At 36.4% G+C, this 24182-nt stretch overlaps 1 protein-coding gene across 4 annotated transcripts in view; it reads right to left on the reverse strand.

The window, feature by feature from the left end:
• The window catches only part of STX17 (syntaxin 17), a 70352-nt gene that overhangs the window by 30342 nt on the left and 15828 nt on the right, over positions 1–24182 (reverse strand). For all 4 annotated transcript variants that reach the window (XM_055271684.2, XM_063636193.1, XM_063636194.1 and 1 more), the window contains one exon: positions 17740–17805. In XM_055271684.2, the coding sequence (XP_055127659.1) occupies positions 17740–17805 (66 nt within the window). The remainder of the gene's footprint in view (positions 1–17739; positions 17806–24182) is intronic.

The following is a 24182-nucleotide window of genomic DNA, read 5'->3' on the forward strand; positions in this document are numbered from 1 at the left end:
GGATTACAGGCGCCAGCCACCACGCCCAGCTAATTTTTTTGTATTTTAGTAGAGATGGGGTTTCACCAGGTTAGCCAGGTTGGTCTTGAACTCCTGACCTCAGGTGATCCACCCACCTCAGCCTCCCAAAGTGCTGGGATTACAGGCGTAAGCCACCGCACCCGGCCGCAACTATCCATTTAAAAAAAAAAATTTTTTTTTGTTCCACAGTTGGTGAAATCCTTGGAGGAGGCTCAAATGTAGTTCCTAAACTAGAAAGGAAAAAATTAGATAAATTAAAAAAAACAAGATCAATACCAAAGAAAGTAAATATGGAGATTTTAAAAATATGTGTAAGAAATAGCACACAATAAGGTGAAAGATTTAAACCGACATATATCAATAATTACATTAAATAAAAATGAAATAAATATTCCAGTTACAGGATAAAGATTTATAGACTGAATTTTTAAAAACTTAAGCAACTGTATCTAAAACATAAAGAATGGTTCAGTGTAAGAAGATGAAAAAGATAAACCACTTTAACCCTAACACCTCCTCTCCAAAGAAAACCTGCTGTAGCAATATTACAAAAAACAGACTTTAAAGCCAAAACATTACTAAAGAGAATCACTTTATAATATCTGTACCAGGAATATATAATAATACCTAAGTTAAGTATACCTAACAACATACCCACAATACATATAATGCAAAACCGGACAAGAACTATAAAGAAAAATTTAAACAAATCCACACTCATAAGGGAAGGCTTTAACACCTTTAAGTAATTAGCAGAACAAATGGACAAAAGGATATAAGTTAATATAGAGGATTTCAACAATAAGTTTAACACAAACTAGATATAAATTATATAGAACATTATACCCAACAAGGTGAGAATACACATGTAAAAAACATACAAATACACATGGAGAACATTTATAAAAATTGATTATATACTGTCTTAAAGGAAGTTTTGACAAATTTCAAAAATATTGACACTGATATCATACAGACCATATACTCTGATCATAATAAAATTAAACTTGAAATCATTAATAAAATACATCTATAAACATTTCATGACCAATAATGAAGAAAGACATATTTCTAAATAACCCACAAGTCAAAGAAGAAATCACAATGGAAATTAAAAATGCTGGCTGGGTGCAGTGGCTCCTGCCTGTAATCCTAACACTTTGGGAGGCTGAGGAGGGCGGATCATCTGAGGTCAGGAGTTTGAGACCAGTGTGACAAACATGGTGAAACCCCATCTCTACTAAAAATACAAAAAATTAGCCGGGTGTGGTGGTGGGCACCTGTAATCCCAGCTACTTAGGAGGCTGAGGCAGGAGAATCTTTTGAACCCAAGAGGCGGAGGTTGCAGTGAGCCAAGATTGCACCATTGCACTCCAGCCTGGGCAATGAGAGTGAAACTCCATCTAAAAAAAAAAAAAATGCTTTGACCTGAATGAAAAGAAAAATGATGCATATTTAAACCTACAGGCAGCTAAAGTAATTCAAATTTATAGCTGTAACTGCATATATATATATATATATATATATATATATATATATATATGTATTAGAGAAGAAAAAAGGTTGAAAATTAGTAGACTGAAAATCCATCACAAGAAACTAGAATATAGTAAAAACAATTGCAAAAAAAGTAGAAAGGACAAAATAATAAAGATGTAAAAATAAATTTGATGAAACAGAAAAACAAACATAATACAATAGATTAACAAAGCCAAAACTAGATTTTTGGGAAGACTAACAAAATTGGTAAACCTCATTGAGAAATAATTTTAAAAAATAAAGAAGGCATAAATAACCAAAATCAGAAATGAAAAACGGCTTTACTACTGATCTTGCAGAATTGAAAAATAAAATATTCTGAAAGAATTTATGTCAATAAATTAGAAAACTTAGATGAAATAAATTATTAGAAGACTATAACTTATCAAATGGACAAATAGAAACCAAAGTAGTCATATAATTATTAAAGAAATTAAATGTATATTGTGAAGTCTCTCTTCCTCGCCACACAAAACCAAAACCAACTAAACAAACAAAGAAAAAGCCCAGCCTGATAGTTTTACTGGCCAATTCTACCAAATATTGAAAGGAAATTACACAAATTCTTCAAAGGCACAGAAAAAGACCATCCTCTAACTCTTTATAATAGCACAACCTTGAAATGAAACTTAAGAAGATTAAGAATAAAGAAAAATTCAGACTAGTTTCATGCACTATAAACAAGATTTTAAAATCCTAAAGAAACATCAGCAATTTAAATCTAGCTTCATATAAAAGATAAAACAATAAAATATGGTCATGGATTGGAGGATTCAACATTGCAAAGATGTCACTTTTATTCAAATATAGAGATTTGGCCGGGTGCAGTGGCTCACGCCTGTAATCTCAGCACTTTGGGAGGCCAAGGTGGGTGGATCACTTGAGGTCAGGAGTTCCAGACCAGCCTGGCCAACATGGTGAAACCCCATCTCTACTAAGAAATATAAAAATTAGCTGTGCATGGTGGTGTGCACCTGTAGTCCCAGCTACTCGGGAGGCTGAGGCAGGAGAATCGCTTGAACCCAGGAGGCAGAGGTTGCAGTGAGCCAAGATTGCGCCACTGCACTCCAGCCTGGGTGACAGAGTGAGACTCCAACTCAAAAAAACAAAAACAAAAACAAAAATCAGCCGGGCGAGGTGGTATGCACCTGTAGTCCCAGCTACTCGGGAGGCTGAGGCAGGAGAATTACTTGAATCCAGGAGGCAGAGCTTGCAATGAGCAGAGATCGCGCCACTGCACTCCAGCCTGGGCGACAGAGCGAGACTGCGTCTCAAAACAAAGAAACAAACAAATGAACAAACAAAAACAAATATAGGGATTCAATAAATTAAATAAATTTGCAAAAGGTTAATTGATAATTTGTTTTGTTTTGGTGAAACTTGATAAGCTGATTCTAAAATGTATATGAAAATGCACAGGGCTGAGACTATCCAAATCACTTGTGAAGAAGAAAGTACGAGAACTTCCTCTATTAGATATCAAAACTCATTATAAAGCCATAGTAATTAAAAGAGTATGGCATTAGTGCAAGAATAGACAAATACACAGTGAAACAGCCCAGAAACAACCCAAACACATATGCACTTGACTTATGACAAAAGTAGCACTACAGAGCAATGCTGGGGGAAAAAAATGAAGTTTTCAAATCATTATGCCTAGTAATTTGGGTATCCTTATGAAAAAAAATAAAGCTGGATATACCACTTCACGCCATATACAATAATCAACCAGATGGACTGTAGACTTAAATGTGAAAGGCAAAACAATAACACTTTTAAATAGAAGAATATCGTTGTAACCCTGGGTAGGAAAGATTTCTTAAACATGGCACAACTGTCAAGCCCAGGAGTTTGAGACAGCAGTGAGCTATGATTGCTCCACTGCACTCCAGCCTGGGTGACGAAAGGAGACCCCGTCTCTAAAAAATAAAAATAAAAGTAAACACGGCACAAAATCACCAACTATAAGATTGATAACCTTTAAATTAAATGAGCTTCTAGTCATCAAGAAACACCACTAAGACAGTGAAAAAGTAAACCACTGAGTGGCAGAAGATAACTGCAACACATATAACTGATAAAGGGGTCGTAGGCAAAACATATAAAGAAGTCTTACAAATCAATATAAAAAAATACAAACAATCCATAGAAACTTAGGCAAGAATTCTAAATGCGCATGTCTCATAAACACATGAAAAGTTAATCTCATGAATAATCAGGTAAATGTAAATTAAAACCACAATTAACTTACCCACCAGAACAGCTAAAATTAAAGTCTGACAATACTAAATATTGGTATTGGTAAGGACGTGGTGCCCACAGGATTGTATTCACTGCTGGAAGGAATGTAAAATTAACATTACTGTTTTGGAAAATAGCTTGGCATTACTTACTAAAGTTGAAAGTAAGTATGCTCAAGGAACCAACAATTCCTGTCCTAGGAATATACTCAACAGAAATATGTGCACATGTGTAAAAATACACAAGAATGTTAATAGCATTTATAATATAAACTCAACAACTCAAATATCCACCCACAGAATGGATACACTATGGTATGTTCATTAAATAGAATATATACAGCAATGAAAATGGATGAACTATTGTTATAGGCAAAAACACAGGTAAATGACAAGCCAGACACAAAAGATACCTTGTTTAATTCAATTTATATAATGTTCAAAAATAGGCTAAATTAAACTACAGTCTTAAGGACACACTTTGGCAGTAAAATTATACAGAAAAGGTACAAAGTATCTACCATATAAATCAAGATAGTGATTATTTTCGCAGGGGAAAAGGTGGTTGTAACTGGGAAGAGGCTATGGGCTTCTAGGATACCAGTAACTATTTCTTGATCTCAGTAGTGATACATGAGTGCTCACAATATAATAATTTATTTAGGTGTATATTTATATTTTAGGCATTTTTTAGAATATGTAAATTGCATTTCACAATAAAAAGTTTAAATAACACTTTCAGAAAATACTACTACATTGACTTGTACGGTCAATTAACCTTAGGACAGAAACGAGGTTGAAGCATTTGGGTAGGGGTAAAACTGAGTGGGAATTTTATTGTGGAAGTATACTGGATAAGGATATTACTTAACATTCAACTGAACTGTAAAGTTTCTAAGAACGGGGATTGTGTCTAATTGCTTTGTCATATATCCTCAAGGCCACGTTTGGTCCCTGGTATATGGTATGATTCAATCAATATGGTAAAAGAATGAATGCTTTCTTAGTACTTTCCACAAAGTGGCAAAGTAGTGGTCCAACAACATGGATCTCCAACTATCAAGAAACCAACTAAAATTCTTCCCTAGAAAAGTGTAAGTCACTAGCATATGAAACATTCCATCCTTCATTAAGTGGAAGAAATAATGAAAAGAACTACTCCTTTGGAATTACTTCTGACATACATGCATAAAATAGTGAAGTAGAAGTGAGACACATGAGAGAGAAACCATGATGCCATCTTGCAGTTCACAAGAGTTAGAAGGAACACTAGGATTAGCGATTCTTTAGGAAAGAGAATTTGATCAAGTTTAAAGAAAAAAGCTGTATGACGCCATAGCAGAAATCACACTGTAATAAAGTTTTTTGCAAAAGAGATAAAGTTTCTAAAAAGTAAAATTCTAGGCCGGGTGCAGTGGCTCATGCCTGTAATCCTGGCACTTTGGGAAGCTGAGTCAGGCGGACTGCCTGAGGTCTGGAGTTTGAGACCAGTCTGGACAACATGAAGAAACCCCGTCTCTACTAAAATACAAAAAAATTAGCTGGGCATGGTGGTGTGCACCTGTAATCCTAGCTACTTGGGAGGCTGAGGCAGGGGAATTGCTTGGAGCCAGGGGGTGGAGGTTGTAGTGAGCTAAGATTTGAGATCACGCCACTGCACTCCAGCCTGGGTGACAGAGTGGGACTCCATCTCAAAAAAAAGTAAAATTCTACACTATACAAACAAGTTAATCTGACACTATAAAAACAGTTAAGCTCACACCTGTACTCCCAGCCCCTTGGGAGGCCGAGGCAGGCGGATCACTTGAAGGTCAGGAGTTCGAGACCAGCCTGGCCAACATGGTAAAACCCCATCTTTATTAAAAATACAAAAATTATCCGGGCATGGTGGTGGGCACCTGTAATCCCAGCTACTTGGGAGGCTGAGGCAGGAGGCTTACTTGAACCCGGGAGGTGGTGGTTCAGTGAGCCGAGATCGTGCCACTGCACTCCAGTCTGGGCGACAAGAGCAAGACTGCCTCTCAAAAAATAAAAAATTAAAATAATCTGATGAGAAAGAAAAGAAAGTGGCATCTAAAGAATCCAATATGGTTGTTGTGTAAGGTGTGCTATGATAAGTTCAGAATTTTGAGAGACTTGTAAAACAAAGAGAATCTTGTAAGTAAAGTTAGAGCCCCGAATGAGCGGAGGCTGATGAAAAAATGTTAAGAACAATAAAAAGGACTTAAAAAATACATGTAGAGGCCGGGCGCAGTGGCTCACGCTTGTAATCCCAGCACTTTGGGAGGCCGAGGCGGGCGGATCACGAGGTCAGGAGATCGAGACCACGGTGAAACCCCGTCTCTACTAAAAAAAAATACAAAAAATTAGCCGGGCATGGTGGCGGGCGCCTGTAGTCCCAGCTACTCGGAGAGGCTGAGGCAGGAGAATGGCGTGAACCTGGGAGGCGGAGCTTGCAGTGAGCCGAGATCGCGCCACTGCACTCCAGCCTGGGTGACACAGCGAGACTCCGTCTCAAAAAAAAAAAAAAAAATACATGTAGAGTAGGAACAAGAAAGAAAGTTCAGGCCCACTGCTTGGTGCAGATGGTGCAGTGTTAGCAGATGATGTAGAGAGAGCAGAACTATGTAACTCCTATTTTGCTTTTGATTCTCTATTAAGGGGAAATACTCAAAATGAAAGTGGCGGAAGAAACATGCTCAAAGGAAATCTGAAACATATCTTACAGTAAGGATCTAGGTAGGCTTCATGAAGGAGGGGAGACTTGTGCTGTCTCTGAAAAATAATAATGGGAAAATAGAACACACTAAATAGGAAGAATAGATTTGGAAAAGACTGAGGTAGGGTAGGAGCCTTCTAAATTCTGTATTTCATCAATTTTAAAACACACTATCTTGTCCACATTTTAACATCTCTAAAATTGGAAAGTATCTTAAATGGTAAAAAGCATTGTGCATAGTTAACTGGCAGTACTTTTTTCTTTCTTAGAGGTATACAAAATAATAGTGTGTCTTACATCTGATGATGTTTTAGATTTAATTTCCTCCCTGAGATTCTGTAGAACCTACGCCAATCAGAGTAGAGGTCAAGGATCCTAAATCCTGATTAATCAGCTCATAAGAACTTTAAGAAAAAATTTAACTCACAATAAACTAAAACAATTTATATCCTAATAGCATTCATTTTGGAATCTACTCTTGTATCTTCTTTTCCATTCTCTATCTGGTCTTGCTTCTCCTTAATAATTTCTTCTTGGCCGGGCCCGGTGGCTCAAGCCTGTAATCCCAGCACTTTGGGAGGCCGAGGCGGGCGGATCACGAGGTCAGGAGATCGAGACCACGGTGAAACCCCGTCTCTACTAAAAATACAAAAAATTAGCCGGGCGTGGTGGCGGGCGCCTGTAGTCCCCAGCTACTCGGAGAGGCTGAGGCAGGAGAATGGCGTGAACCCGGGAGGCGGAGCTTGCAGTGAGCCGAGATTGAGCCACTGCACTCCAGCCTGGGCGACAGAGCAAGACTCCGTCTCAAAAAAAAAAAAAAATAATAATAATAATAATAATTTCTTCTTTTCTCCTAACCAGTCTACTACATTTGCTTCTCCACTCTCCTCCTCATTCCCTCTCTTTTCTATTGTTTCTCCCTTTTAAATCATCCCCCTTTTTAAAAATTAAAAAGTAGATAGCTCAAGTGTTCTATATTTTTCTTAGTAAAATCATGAAAGTCACATCTCATGTCTACAAATTCCATGGCTGATTTTATTTTTGTGCATCTGTGTACTTACGGAACTGGGATAGCTTCTCCAAAGCAGTATCTTTCCAAATGTGGTCTAAAATCTACTGAATCAGAATCTCTAATGTGGATCCCAGAAATCTGTGACCTCAACAAGTTCTACATCATCACTATTATGAAGAAAAAGCTAGCTTCCTTCCTTCTTCCCTCCCTCCCTCTTATCAGATCCCTCCCTCCCTCCCTCCCTCCCTCCCTCCCTCCCTTCCTTCCTTCCAGACAAGGTCTCACGCTGTCACCCAGGCTGGAGTGCAGTGGCATGATCATGGCTCACTGCAATCTCAATCTCCCAGACTCAAGAGATCCTCCCACCTTAGCCTCCCAAGCAGGTGGACTACAGGGCACACACCACCATGCCTGGCTAATTTTTTGGTATTTTTTGTAGAGACAGAGTTTCACCATGTTGCCCAAGCTAGTATTGAACTCATGAGCTCAGGCAATCCATCCACCTTGGCCTCCCAAAATGTTAGCATTATAGGCATGAGCCACTGCGCCTGGCCTTTATCAGATTTCTATAAAAGCCAAGTTAATGTTTTTCAGTGAATTATTATAGTAGTAACAATTTCCAACTCTCATTTAGTTTCAAATTTTGATCACAAAATGTTTCTTAATCCTAATGTTTTCTTATCCTAGAGAAGAAAATTGTTAAGTATACTATATTTGCAGTTTCAAAACAATAATAGATGACTTCTGGTTCTGTCCAAGGTGAGCACAGTTCACTTAACAGAGCACTGGAGAGGAGAGTGCAGCACAGGGAGAGAGAGCCCTGGAAATATGCAGAGGGATCAGTGATACCTCAGTATTTAGAGGTCACTAAATACCAGAATTCAGCAAAGAACTGATCAGAACACGTATGTGAGGAAATTACCCAAAGCTGGTGAGGAAACCACCTGAAAAAGTTAGAACAGTACCCAGCACTCACTCAACACTGGAGACATTGCCTGTTGCCAGCAGCCAAAATGGGAAAACTCTTAATTCACAGGGCACTGAGTAGTGCACTCAAAAAGGTTTTGCCCTCATGATGAGAAATAATTAGCCACAGACTGAGGAGTGCTACAGTTAAGCCTAATGAATCATAAGAGTAAGACCCTAAAGGATTAAACAGTTTCCAAGCAACTTAACTACATTCCAGAACAAAGCTCATTGTTTTATGTAAACATAAGATTTATAAAAACATAAAAATATCCAGCACCTACCAAAGTAAAAGAGACCCAACAGAATATCACTAGACACAAAGAAACAAGAAAACATCACCCATAATGAAGAAAATAATCACTGAACTGAAATTGAACTAGAATTGCTATAGATATAAGCATTAGTAGAAAAAGATATTAAAATAGCTATTACAATTGTATTTCATGTGTTCAAAAAGTTAATTAGAGACATAGAAGATATAAAAAAGGCTCAAATCAAAATTCTGGAGGGGAAAACTACAATATGTGAGTGAGATAAAAAATACATTGAATAGATTAATGGCAGACTAGACACTGCTGCTAAGACTAATAAACATAAGGCATGGCAATAGACACTATCCAAAATAAAACACACAGACAAAAAAAAATCAAAAAGAATTAAAAGAGCATCAGTGAGCTATCACATAACTTTATGCAACCTAACATATGTGTAATTGGAGCCCTTGAAGGAGAAGAGAAGGGAGGGGACAGAAAAATATACGAATAATGGCCAAAAAATGCCCACATTTGATGCAAACGATAAATCCAGAGGTCCAAGAAGCTCAATAAATTCAAAGCACAAGACACGAAGAAAATAACACCAAAGCCTATCATAATCAAAGTACCCAAAACCAGAGATTAAAGGAAAATCATAAAAGAAGTGAGAGAAATGAGACACATTATATACAAAGGAACAATGATAAGAATTAAGCAGATTTCTCATCAGAAACAGTGCAAGTGAGAAGACAGCTGAACATCTTTAAAGTACTAAAAGAAAAAAATCAATGTATATGCAGCAAAATTTCTTTTAAAAACAATGGCAAAATAAAAACTTTTCAGATATACAAAAACTCAAAAGTATTCGTCACAGCAGAATCACACTCCCAGAAATGTTAAAGGAAATCTTTCCAGCAAAAGGAAAACCACACCAGATGGAAATATGGATCTACATAAAGGCATTAAGCACACTAAAAATGGAAATGACACCAGTACATATATAAGATTTTTTTCTTTAATATCTAAATCACTTAAAAAAATAAATGCCTATTTAAATATTATGAAGTATATGATGTATAAAAGTTAAATATATGAGAACAACAGCATACAGGCTGGTAGAGGAGAAACAGAGGTGTATTACTAAGTTTCTTAAACATATGTGAAATAGAATAATACCACTTGCAAATAAACTGTGATAAGATGTACACTAAAGACCCTAAAGGAACCACTAAAATAACAGAGGTATTAGCTAGCAAGGCAAGGAGATAAAATGGAATAAAAAATTCATGAAAGAAGGAAAAAAGCCATAAGTAGTTATAACATTTAGTTATAAAATCAAAGAGAACAAGAGAGAAGTTGTTTTTAATTTATTAAAATTCAGAATTCAAAAGAAAACAGAAACATCATTAATCATTAAAGCAAATGAAGGTTAAAATCATGAGATACCATTACAGACTTAATTAGAAGGGTTAAAATTTAAATGGCTGACTATATCAACTGTTTGCAAGGACAAGGGAGGAACTGGTGGGAATATAAAACGATACAATCATTTTGGAAAACAACTTGGCAGTTTCCTAAAAAACTACTATCTGTTCCAGTCATTCAACTCCTATTTACCCACAATAAATGAAATCCTTTGTCCACACAAATACCTGTACCCAAATGTTCATAGCAGCTTTATTAGTAATAGCCAAACAGTGGTATAGTGGTATAGCCATACAATAGAATACTATTCAATAATAAAAAGGAACACTGACAGACATTACAACATAACTGAATTTCAAAATATTTATGCAGAGTGGAAGAGGCTCAGAACCTTCCAAAAGCTGCCTACTAACTCTGAGTTACCATATCCTGCAAGGCTCTCCATGATCTGACCCTCCGATCTCTTTGACTTCATCTCCTGTACTCTCCTTGCTCACACTAGCCACACTGAACTCCTCACAAATTCCTTACTATTCCTTGACTATGCCACATCCTCTCACCTCAGAGTCGTCCCTCTGCCTGGACAATTCTATTCCCCATGGTTTATGCCTTCACTTCCTTTAGATCTCTGCTCAAATGTCATCAAAAGTCCTTCCACAAACATCATTTATTTAAAAGAACACTCAACACCTTCTGTGATTCTTTGTTGCCTTTTAACCTGCTTTCCTTTTCTTCATGGCACTTATAATCATCTAACATATTACATATTTGTTTACTTTAAAAAAATCTCTCTCTGCTCTCTCCACTTGCCACCACCTCAGATGTATGCCCAGTGTCTAGAAGAGTATATAGAACACAGCAAATGTTCAAATGCTTCTGGTTTTCTAATAACTAGGTCAGAAAAGCAGGTATTGTACCAAATTCTGAAAATTTTCAGAAATATCCAGCAGTTAATCAAGGGGTCTATAATCACTGACATATAAGTTTTTAAAAAACAACATATATCAACTTAACAAGCTTTGCAGTGTACAAATAGTAAACTGTAAACTATACCTACACTTTTTTTTTTTTGAGACGGAGTCTCACTCTGTTGCCCAGGCTGGAGTGCAGTGGTGTGATCTCGGCTCACTGCAAGCTCTGCCTCCTGGGTTCATGCCATTCTCCTGCCTCAGCCTCCCGAGTAGCTGGGACTACAGGTGCCCACCACCACACCCAGCTAATTTTTTTGTATTTTTAGCAGAGATGGGGTTTCACCGTGTTAGCCAGGATGGTCTCGATCTCCTGACCTCGTGACCCGCCCACTTCAGCCTCCCAAAGTGCTGGGATTACAGGTGTGAGCCACCATGCCCAGCCTACACTTTTAATTAATTAAAAACAACTTCTCTCTTTTGTTCTCTTTGGTTTTATAACTAAATGTTATAAGTACTTATGGCTTTTTTCCTTCCTTCAGAAATGTCCAAAAAAAAAAAAAAAAGAAATGTCCCAAAACTTCTGTCTAAAGATTAAAAAAAATTCAAATATATACTTATCTATACTGATAATTGTAAAAAGTAATTATTTTAAGTTAATTGAAAATTCTGAAAAATGGCTAATTATGTATTTAATGATTAAGAGTGGCTATGCATATATTTGCCTTTTTAAAATATTGATTTAAGGATTCTTAATGTGTTTTTACAACATGTAATTTTGAGAACAAATTGTGTACAGCAGAAAACATTTGGTATCATAATAATTAATCTGATTTCTTTACAAACACAGAGCAGAAGTCCACTGGTAAACATTTAAATAACTTAGAGTAAACACATTCTAGACAGCATATAATTTATTGCTAAGGGCTCCAGAGTCATAGCTATTTAATTAAAATAAATCTGGACTATTCTTTACTTTCATTACCTAACTACTATACTTAAGGCACTGATACTAATATAATGACTTCTCACTTATTTCAAGATCAAAAGTCACCAAAAAAGAATATATATAACTTAACAAGTATTAACTAAACCACCAAAAAGAGTAAAAATCAATAGAGAAAAAGGTCTCTGTCCATTTATTTAACAAATATCTAACGAGCATCTTATACAGGTATTAAGTGTAGCACTCGAATCCCTATCCACCTGAATTATTATTCAAAATGTTTCCAGATTAAAATAAAAACACTAGAATACAACACTGGAATAGGTTCTCATTAAAGATTCTTATTAAGTGCCAACTAAGAGCACTGACACTATGCCAGATAAACTGGTTTCCTACTACTTCTTAGACAAACACTAAATCTCTTCAGCTTTCTGGTATCTGAAAAATGAGGATAATACCCCCTTATCCAGCATCCAGATAGCAGGTACTATATCATATATTGCTCTCTATAATGCAATTGTCAATTAATCATATTCTGACTTACATGAACTTTTACTAAGGTTTTAAACTATTGTTTAAATACTTAATTTAACTTTTTGTGAATTCCTGTCTATGTAAGTTCCTTCAAGGTAGAAACTGTGATGTACTTTTCAGAATCCTCTATTATCAATTAGTGTTGTTACTAAATATTAAGTATTTGGGAAGAAGAGCTGAGGAAGATGAAGCTTTGTAAAATATTCCTTTAATACTTTTGTATGGTAAGTGACAAAAATGGGGAAAATAATGCAATTACAGTGTGTTTTAAATTAAACTAGCAAGTCAACAAATAAGCAGCTTTACTTCTGCCCAGATTCAAGAGAAGGGGAATTAGACTCCACCTATTGGTGGGGGAGTAGCAAGGTCATAATGTAGAAGGCCATGGGGGATGGGGGATATTTTTGTGGGTATCTTTAGAAAGTACAATATACCACAACCTGTATGCAAAAAAAAAATAAAGATTCCCAAATATTAAAGAAGATAAACACAAATGCAAGAATATCCCATATTCACAGGTAGGAAAACTAGATATTGTAAAGATGTCAATTTTCTCTACCAATGCGACTCCCAACTTCCCAACAAGACTGTGTATGGACTTTGAAAAGCTGATTCTGAATTTCATATGGAGGACTAAAGAGCCAAGTATAGCCAAAACACTCCTGAAAAGGAAGGATACTGTGGAAGTATTGTACAATCAGATATCAAGCTTTATCTTAAAACTGTCATAATCAAGATAGTGTGTGGAATTTGGTGCAGAAATAGACTGACAAATGGAATAGAATATAAAGATCAGAGACATATGGAGTTACATGCATCTTTGGAATTACAATATGTTTCAGAAGTAGCACCATGGAAATCAGGTAATAGTGACACACAAGTGATTTTCAAGATGGAATAAAATAAAATTTTATTGATGTCTACCTCATACCACCAATTCCAGATGGATTAAAGACTTGAATGTTAAAAGCAAAATATTTTAAACACTCAGTTAAAGATATAAAGAAATATATTCTTGAATCCTCCAAGAGAGGATTTCTTGAACAAGCCACCAAAGTAGGAACCATAAAAGACTGATAATTTAAACTACATTTAAATTAAGAACTTCTTTTTATCAAGATACCACAATGAATGTGACAATATAGCTCTTACTATGTAAATCTAATGATGATAAATCTAGAAAATCTGTGATAATTGTTGATGAGATTATTTGTCCCAAAGTAACTTTTACACTAACTAGCAGAGTAGAAATCTATACACAAAATTCAGAGCAGATATGAGTAAAACTCACCAAATACCTACATCTAACAATAGCTTCAATCTTACTACTCTAATGGCACCCATAAATCTTTTATGCCAGATGGAGTTCAATACGGTAAATATATATGCAAATTTTAAAAATCAGTAAACAAATACTTTGACCATAGCCAATGTCTCAACCAAATCATGTGATTTTTAAGTGATAGATTAAACAGTGAAGATGGTAAGAAATCTAAGTCATAATAATCTCATTAAATCATTAACATGCTGAGTACCATTCAATAGACACCAAATCTTGCTGGGCACCAGGTGCTGCAGAATGTACAAATAGTGGAGACATAGTCTCTGCTTGTTAGGCCTATAATGTAATTAGCAAGCAGTAAATACAGCTATAGAGAGATAAGTCAAATTTCCATCTAAATCTGAAATCAATCTGTTTTCCTTCATCTCCACTATCTCTAAGCTACTAACATCTTTTTCTTGGACCTCTGTAACCCTTCCTAAAGATCTCTTGAATTCATTTCATTCTATCACAATTTAATCACTATACTGCAGCTATAATAATCTTTCTGAATTCAAGAGGACCACAGATGTATTCTTTGGAGCAACTGACTCTAGATTCAGAAACACCAGGCACAGGGCTAAAAAGCCTGTACTGAAGAAAGCCCAAAAGTCTTTATCTAATCTGCCTCTATAACTTTGTAAGATAAGCACCTACCTGCCGTAGGGGGAAAATGAGAATTCTTCTTCAGAAAACTAAATAAGAACAACCTCCAGATACTGATATTTGGAGGTACCCTTAAGGAAAATGCCAGCTTGCCCAAGCATCCTTAAGTGAAGTCCACCAGAAGACAAGCAATCTACTTTTTAATATCTCAGAAAAACAAACAAAAAAACCAATTACACCCATAGAGAAAATGCTATCAAGAAAGGAAAAGAGAACAAGAAAAAGCTCTTGTAAACTAAGTATCATAATAGCAGAAAAAAAGAATTCAAAGGAAAAAGTTAAAGAGAAAGCTGAGGAAATCTTTCAGAAAATAGAGCGAAAATCAGAAAAGCAACCCAAGAGTTCCAACATCCAGTAGAACAGAGACCGCCAAATTTTTTCTGCAAAGAACCAGACAGTAAATAGCTCAGGCTTTGTAGGCCATACAGTCTCTGTTGCAACTACTTAACTCTGCTGTTACCGTGTGAAAGCAGCCAAAGAAATGTGTAAGCAAATGGGATAGACAGAGGCCAGACATAGCCTCTGAATCAGTTTGCTGACCTTTAGAATTAAAGGAAAAAAAAAAAGAGCAAAATGAGAAAACACAGAAGAACAAATGACCAAAGAAAAATCTAAGAAAATTACCCAGAACTAAAGAACATGAATTTTTAGAAAGAAACAGTCCAACACAATGACATCATCATCAAATTTCAGAATACCAGGGATGAACTAATCACAAAGGCTCCCAAAGAGGAAAAAAACAAAAAAACAAAACCAGGTCCTATACAAAGACTGGAAAATCAGCTGGGTGCAGTAGCTCACACCTGTAATCCCAGCACTTTGGAAGGCTGAGGTGGGCAGATCACAAGGTCAAGAAATTGAGACCATTCTGGCCAAAGTGGTGAAACCCCATTTCTACTAAAAATACAAAAATTAGCTGGGCGTGGTGGCATGCACCTGTAGTCCCAGGTACTCAGGAGGCTGAGGCAGGAAAATCGCTTGAACCCGGGAGGTGGAGATTGCAGTGAGCCGAGATTGCATCACTGCACTACAGCCTGGGCGAAAGAGCGAGACTCCATCTCAAAAAACGAAAAACAAAACAAAACAAAAGACTGGGAAATTATATGATACTAGCTTTTTTAAGTATAACACAAAAAAGATATTCTCTTTCAATATTGAAAGAGAATTCCAACTAGAATTCTATATCTAGTGAAATTAGCAATCACATGTCAGGAGAGAATAAAGGCATTTTTAGAAATACAATTACTTATATTTATCTCCAAGGTACCCTTAATTAGAGGGCTACTGCAAGATTACTCCAATAAAACAAAAGAATAAAGCAAAAATGAGGAAGGCATAATACCTAGGAAAATAGAGATGTAAACACAGAAAAGCAGCTAAGGAAAGTCCCAGAACAGGAGCTGCACAACAAGCCTAGAAAGTTCACATAGGAAGTGGGGGAAGAAGAGTTCAGAAGAAAATCTTTAAAATAAAGAATGGAAAAGCCGGGCGCAGTGGCTCACGCCTGTAATCCCAGCACTTTGGGAGGCTGAGGCGGGTGGACCACGAGGTCAGGAGATCGAGATCATCCTGGCTAACATGGTAAACCCCATCTCTACTAAAAATACAAAAAATTAGCCGGGTGTGGTGGTGGGTGCCTGTAGTCCCAGCTACTCGGGAGGCTGAGGCAGGAGAATGGCGTGAACCCAGGAGGAGGAGCTTGCAGTGAGCCGAGATTGAGCCACTGCACTCCAGCCTGGGTGATGGAGGGAGACTCTGTCTCAAAAAAATAAAATAAAATAAAGAATGGAACTGATATATTTGAGCATATAAGAAATATTATCGGCCAGGTGTGGTGACTCATGCCTGTAATCCCAGTACTATGGGAGGCCAAGGCAGGCGGATCACAAGGTCAAAAGTTTGAGACCAGCCTGGACAATATGGTGAAACCCTATCTCAACTAAAAATACAAAAATTAGCCAGGCGTGGTGGCGGGTGCCTGTAGTCCCAGCTACTTGGGAGGCTGAGGCAGGAGAATCGCTTGAACCCAGGAGGCGGAGGTGGCAATGAGCCGAGATTGCACCAGTGCACTCCAGTCTGGGCAACAGAGTGAGACTCTGTCGTAAAAAAATAAAAAAGAAAAGAAAAGAAAAAGAAATATTATTGATAGCATGTGACAGAGATATGGATCATTTAGAGAAAATTAATCACAAGATACACAGAAAGCCAGGCAACTAAAAAATGAGGCAATTATTAACTTTTTAAAAAGTAAAAGGTAGTACTGTATTTCACTATTTGACTCAGCAGAAAACAATAGCTCCATAATCAATATAATGAGTTTATATTATATTAATTTAACCAAAAACTGTAATATATGTAATTATATAGGGGAAGGGAAGTAGGAGAGCAAGGTAGGAACCTAGAGCTCCACCTACCATAAGAAAAAAAAAATCTAAACCTGATTAATCAAGAAATATCAGTCTACACGTTACTTAGTAATAGAGGTAAATTTCAGGGAGAAAGGCCAAAAGGATTAACAATGGTTTCTTCCAAGTAGGAAGACTTGTAGGTGGAGAATATAGGATATTATAAGCCCTCTATTTGTATTTGGCTTTTAAAACCATGTAAATATATTATTTTTAAAAATTATGTTAAAATAATTAAAATGTATTTTTAAAAAGCAAATAACTAGCAAAGAATATTTGCAATACTAATTATAGACAGAAGATCAGTATCTTTCAAATTATAAGGAGCTCTCACAAAAGACATCAACATAATATAAGATATACAAATACATTAACAGGCAATTAACAAAAAAAAAATTACTGCCCAGGCAACGTGAAAAAAAGTTCACCCTTCAAAGTATTTACAAATCCAGATTAGAACAATGAAGTGGCACAATTTTAATCTATCAATTAGAAAAAATTTAAGAAATGGGTAATACCAATGTTAAAGGATTTTACAAAATGTATTGCTTGTGAGAGTATAAGTCTGTGTATCATTTCTGGAAGAAAATTTGGTAATAAAACAAAACTTTAAAAATATGTATGGCATGTGATTCAGCAATTTCTGCTAAAAATGTATCCTCAAGTAAATAGTAACAAATGTGTATAAAAGGGTTCAGCTGCAAAGGTAATATTTTAGCAAAATTGTCTTAAGACTGTCTTTTTCATACTGATTTAGCAGAAAAAATATAATAGACTTACCTGAACTGTACGTCCTGCATTGATATGCTCTTCATGCAACTTGTCCCAGATTCTGCACCTTTGATACTATACAAAAGAAAGAGGGGAGGTACTAAATTTTTCATCACTAAAGGGTTATTTCCCATTACCACAAAAATCCCCACTCACCCACCCAAACTTAAACATACTATCTAGAGAAGATAGTGATTTAGTAGTAGTAATTAACTTTCCAAACACATACAAGTAGGAAATTATTAAGAATACTGCATACAGAATTACGGAAATTATATAATAAACAAAAAAAACCCCACTAATCAGGTTATTTTATTTTACTGAAAAAGAGTCTGTATTTTGTCTATGTTGCAAACTCTCTGGAGATGGAAAATATAAAGAATGAGAATGTAAAATAACATAAAAAATGAAAAGAACAGTGTTCATAAGATATTGTATATGAAGAATTGTATGTTTGTCAATGATAGTGTTAAGTATTGAAAACTAAAATCTGAATTTTAAAAAAATAACACTGAAACCACAGACTAGAGAGTAAATAAAAAATGGGACTGCACTTTTAATATATATGTTTTAATTTTTACCAAGGCAACTGTTAGCTTTCAGAGTATCATCCAAAAAGAATTAGGAACAGAATCAAGGGAATTTTTTCATTTGACAGGAACCATAGGAATATGTGATAATATTATAGCAGAATATTTATATAGAATATAAACATCAACACCAAATATCATATATTATTTTTATTTGAAATTAAAAAATCAAATAATTAAAATGTTAGCAGATGTGAATAGTTACATTAAACACATTTTTGGTACTTTACACATCCCCAAAACATCAACCTAGAAATAATTTGAAAGGACAGAAATATAAAAATTCCCTCATATATGCATAGAAAACATAGACTATAAGAGTAGAGCATTAAAAAAAATTTCTAGGGCATTTTTATATTCCTTGTTCTGCACATTCTTAAAATTTGGTAAAGAATGATGTAGCAAAAACTTCTTTTGATACTCCTAAAATTTTTACATATTCTAAGAACTAAACTATTAAGCTTAAAACAATTAGACCGGCCAGGCACGGTGGCTCATGCCTGTAATCCCAGCACTTTGGGAGGCCGGGGCAGGTAGATCACCTGAGGTCAGAAGTTTGAGACCAGCCTGGCCAACATGATGAAACCCCGTCTCTACTAAAAGTACAAAAAAATTATCTGGGCGTGGTGGCAGGTGCCTGTAATCCCAGCTACTTGTGAGGCAGAGGCAGGAGATCGCTTGAACCTGGGAGGTGGAGGTTGCAGTGAGCCAAGATTGTGCCACACTGCACTCCAGCTTGGGCAACAGAGTGAGACTCCTTCTCAAAAAGAAAAAAAAAAATTACACCATATTGAAAATGTATTTACCAAACATAAATTTAAAACCACTACCAAACCACTTTCATTTATAAGAAAAATTTAATTGATGCCATCAGATCCAGTGTGAAAGCTCTTTTAGGCAGTGTTATAAGAGTAATAAAAGTTTGAGAAAGGAAGCCAGAGATCCATGTTTGAAAATAAACCACTTTTAAATTTATTGCCCACTACTAATCTGTTGTGATATTTTAAGAAAAATTAACACTAAGGAAACAAGAGTTGAGAATTTGTAGATGCCAAGGCTATCAGAATTCATGGATCAGAGAATACCAGGGAGGAGAAGGCTGCATGGTGAAGGGCTAGTTGCACTGAGAGGAGAGGAATACACTGAGAGAGAACTCCAGAGACCTGCAGGGTTTTCCTTTTGAGTCTTCAGCAAAGGACTCCTCCACACGTGCATGTGAGGGAACTACCCGTGGTCAGAAAAAGAACAGGCAGAATAATTCCTGAAGATCACACAAGGCTAGAAATGGTACGTGACCACAAGTCAGAGTGGAAAAATCTTGGAATACACTGAATGTCAGGTAGAATACTCCAAAGTATTGTTCTGTAGGAAAAAATTAGCCCTGAACTAAAGGCTGTTCTGGTCCTAAGCAAGAAAGGTTAAAAGAAAGACTCAAGGCTGGGCACAGTGGCCCACACCTGTAATCCCAGCACTTTGGGAGGCTGAAGCAGGCGGATCACGAGGTCAGGAGATCGAGACCATCCTGGCTAACACGGTGAAACCCCGTCTCTACTAAAAATACAAAAAAATTAGCCGGGTGTGGTGGTGGGCACCTGTAGTCCCAGCTACTCAGGAGGCTGAGGCAGGAGAATGGCGTGAACCTGGGAGGCAGAACTTGCAGTGAGCCCAGATTGTGTCACTGCACTCCAGCCTGGGCAACAGAGCCAGATTCCGTCAAAAAAAAAAGAAAGACTCAAAAGGATCAAACTGTTCCCAATGAAACTGTGTTTCAGAATAAAGCTAAAAAATATTTAAACAAATTAAAAAATATTCAGTACCCAATAAAGTAAATTTCACAATGTCTGGTATCCAAAAGATAATTGCCATGCATGCAAAAAAGCAGAATAACATGATCTGCAATGAGAAAAACCTATCAATAGAAATAGACCCAGATATGATAGGGATAATGGAATTAATAAATGAGGATATTAAAAACAGTTATTATGATATGTTCCATGTATTCAAGAAGGTAGAAGAAAATATAAGCACATTAGAAGAAAAGACATAAAAGATATTTTAAAATATTAAATTAATAGAATTTAAAAAAAGAGTACCTGAAATTAAAAAATGCACTAGATGGGATTAATAGCAGATAAGACAATGCAGATGAAAAGATTAGTAAACCTAAGGACACAGCAATAGAAACTATCCAAAATGAAACACACAGAGAAAAATAAGTTGAAAAATAAATTAACCAAGATCAATAGTCATGGGCCAAATGAAAACAACATAAAATACATGTAACTGGACTCCATGAGAGAAAAATAATTTGAAAAACTTAATGGCCAAAGATTTTCTAAATTTGAGAAAAATGATAAAACCATAGATCCAACAAGCTCAAAGGACAAGAAAAATGAAGAAAGCTATACTAATGCACATTACAGTGAAATTACTTAAAATAAATAAAGAAAAACATCTTAAAAACGGGAAGAAAAAAGACACATGAAGTACAAAGAAACAAAGATAAGAATGACAGAAGACTTCTTGTGAGAAACAATCCAAGCCAGAAGACAGTGGGACAATATCTTGGAAGTATTTGAAAATGACAGAAAATGCAACCTAGAATTCTATCCCCAGAGAAAGTTTTTTTTTAAATAAGGCAAAATAAAGATATTTTTAAACATAAAAAAGCTGATAGAATCCATCACCAGCAGAAAGGTGTGCTAGAAGGAATGTTTAAAAAAGTACTTCAAGTTGATAGAAAGGGGATACCTGACAGAAACCGGATTCTACACAAATGAATGAAGAGCATTGAAAATGGCACATACAGATATATATGTAAATATAAATATTTTTCCTTATTTTTACAATCTCTTTGAAAAATAACACAATTTAAAGCAAAATTAACAAAAACAAATGGGGCTGATAATGTACGCAGAAGTAAAATGTATAGCAACCACAGTAAAAAGACCCTAAGAGAGGACCTGGAAGTATACTGTTAGAAGGTTCTTATATGTGAAGTGAAATATACAACATTACTTGAAAATAGACTGTGATGTTAAAGATGTATACTCTGAACCATAAAGCAACCACTAAAAAAATAAAAATAAAAAACCAAGAGGTATAATAAGCCAGCAAAAGGAAAAAAATTGAATCACAAAAAACATTTGATTAATCCAAAAGAAAGAGGGAAAAGAGAACAGATGGACAAATAGACAAAAATAGCAAGTCGGTAGATTTAAAGATAATTATTTGACAAAACTGAACATTTATTCATTACAAAAACTCTCAGCAAATTAAAAAATAGAAGTTAACTTCCTCAACCTGACAGCAGGAATCTACAAAAACCCTACATTTAACATCATACTTAAGTGGTGAAAGACCATTCTCTAATATTGGGAAGAAGGTAAGGATGTCTGATCTCACCACTCTTACTCAGCTTCATACTGGAGGCCCTAGCCAGGGCAATAAGGTTAAAAAAGGAAGGAAGGATGAAAGAAGGGAGAGAGGGTGGGCGGGGTAAAGACTAGAAAAAAATAAAATTGTCTTCACAGATTACATGATTGTCTACATAGAAAATATCAAAGAATCTACAGAAAGCTACATAATATTAAAAGGTGGCCCAATGACTGCAGGCCATAAACTGAGAATTACTTGTATCACGAAGATAAATAATATCTACCCCATAGGGTAGGTAAGAGTAACTCACCTCACTATGCTTACCAAATATCAAAAATACAAAACCAACAACACAAAGAATATATCTCAGGAATGTTCTGAATCTCATGCATTAGAAACTATTAACTGCTGGTGTCTGTGATATTATGATTATATAAATATTACATATATATAATATATATACATTGGTCTTTGTCCACAGTTCCTTGATCATAACTCCCATGGCCCATGTGGGACACATGACAGACACATGTCTTTTGTTACAATGCTAAGGCACTTTCAGTGTCCAAAGCAGACCTCAGGAAACAGAATCTCTCTCTGACCTCCTGCCCTCCGAACCTGCCAATGGCAGGACTGTAAACTGATTGTGGGTCATAAGATACTCATTCCAGAGGGGGTCCTGCCCCATATCCTGGAAGAAGAAATGTTACATGGAGAGGCCAATAAGAATCTGAACAGACAGGCCTTGCTGGGTTTCTCCACTCAGTCTGTTAGTATTAGATCATACCCTTTTTGTCCAATCACATTTTGACATGGTTGTCCATGCTTCCATCATGCCTATCCAATGAAGTCTCCATAAGAGGCCCAAGAGGACAGAATTTAGAGAGCTTCCAGAGACATGATCACATGGAGGTTCCTGAAGGGTGGTGTCTCCAGGGAGGACATGGAAGCTCTGCACCCATTCCCTCATACCCCACCTTATGCATCTCTTCAGCTGTATCCCTTGTAATATCCTTTATGAAGAACGGTAAATTGTCTCCCTGAGTTCTGTGAGCCATCCCAGCAAATTAATCGAGCCCAAAAAGGGATCGTGGGAACTCCAACTTGAAGCTGGTTGGTCAGAAGTTCCAAGGGCCTGGACTTGTGACTGGTGGGAGGGAAGGGTGTGGTCTTGTGGGACTTGGCTCTCAAACTGTGGTTTCTGAGGCTATCTCTAGGTAGATAGCACCAGAATTGAATTCAACTGGAAGATACCTAAGCTAGGGTCTGCTGAACTGATTGCTTGCTTGAAATATGGGGAGAAACTCACACACATTTGGTCACAGAAGTCTTCTGTGTTGGTGACTGTTGTTGTTGAGTGAGAGTGTAAGAGAAAACATGTTGTGTGTTTATTTTTCCATTCACAGTGCCTATGCTGAATGCCTGGGTAGCCTAACTTACTTGTTATATTCTCCACTTCCAAGTATCAACCTTGCATGCAGGTTTTTTTCATATAATATCTTAATCTTCACAATAATCTTATGAGGAAGATTATAATTTACTATTACAACTGTCTAGTATCATAGACATTTGCAGCTTTCCCATGAATTACTAAAATGTCAATGTTCAGGTACTATGCTCACTACTTGGTGAAATCATTTGTACATCAAACCCCAGCAACACACAATTTACCCATGTGATATTCCTGCACATATACTCCCTGAACCTAAAATAGAAAGTTGGAAGAAAAAAAAGAGAGGAAAGGAAAGAGAGAAAACAAATAGAAGATGAAGGAGGAGGAAAAGGAAGACATAGAAAAGGGAATAAAAAAGTGTTGTAAAAAAAAAAATTGGTTCTACAGGTTTTGAGAGGTTTATTTGTCAACGTCATTTGAAAAGTTCCTCCAGGGGACAGGAACAATTTTCATCTTTTTAAAATTCAGATGAGTTCATTCGTCAGTGTTTATACTGCTTCCACTGCCCAGACCTTGGGAAGAACAACTTTTGGCTTGTGTGACAGACAACACACCATGGCCCTCCAGGTTTGGAGATGGAGCACTCAGTCTAACTTTAGCAGTAAGATTAGACTAGTGAATGATAGTCCCACTTCTTCCTTCTTCAAAAGCATAGATGGGGAAGACCTTCCTTAACCTGAGTGATTCCATCTTGCCCACACCTTGCTGCCCCTGGAATGGGGCTCTGCAAGTTGCTGTCTCCACAGGGCTTAGGTCCTGATAAGAGGCCAACTGTGAGACAGTGGCATTTAGGACTAGACATGTGGGACACATGACAGACACAGAGGATGACTTGATGGAGATATCTTCAGCTCCCTCCCTGTCTTCTTGACGTTCTCGTTCAGCAAGAATATACCCTTCTAGGTTGTTATAGTTTGACAGTAGATAAGGACAATTTTAGTTAGTTCAATCAATATCTATTGAGCATGTACTATGTGACAGGCATTGGAAATACAGATAGGCGTTGGGGAAAATGTCAACGTCCTTGCCTC

The sequence above is a fragment of the Symphalangus syndactylus genome, chromosome 3 (genome assembly GCF_028878055.3).
Source record: "Symphalangus syndactylus isolate Jambi chromosome 3, NHGRI_mSymSyn1-v2.1_pri, whole genome shotgun sequence".
Classification (NCBI taxonomy): Eukaryota; Metazoa; Chordata; class Mammalia; order Primates; family Hylobatidae; genus Symphalangus; species Symphalangus syndactylus.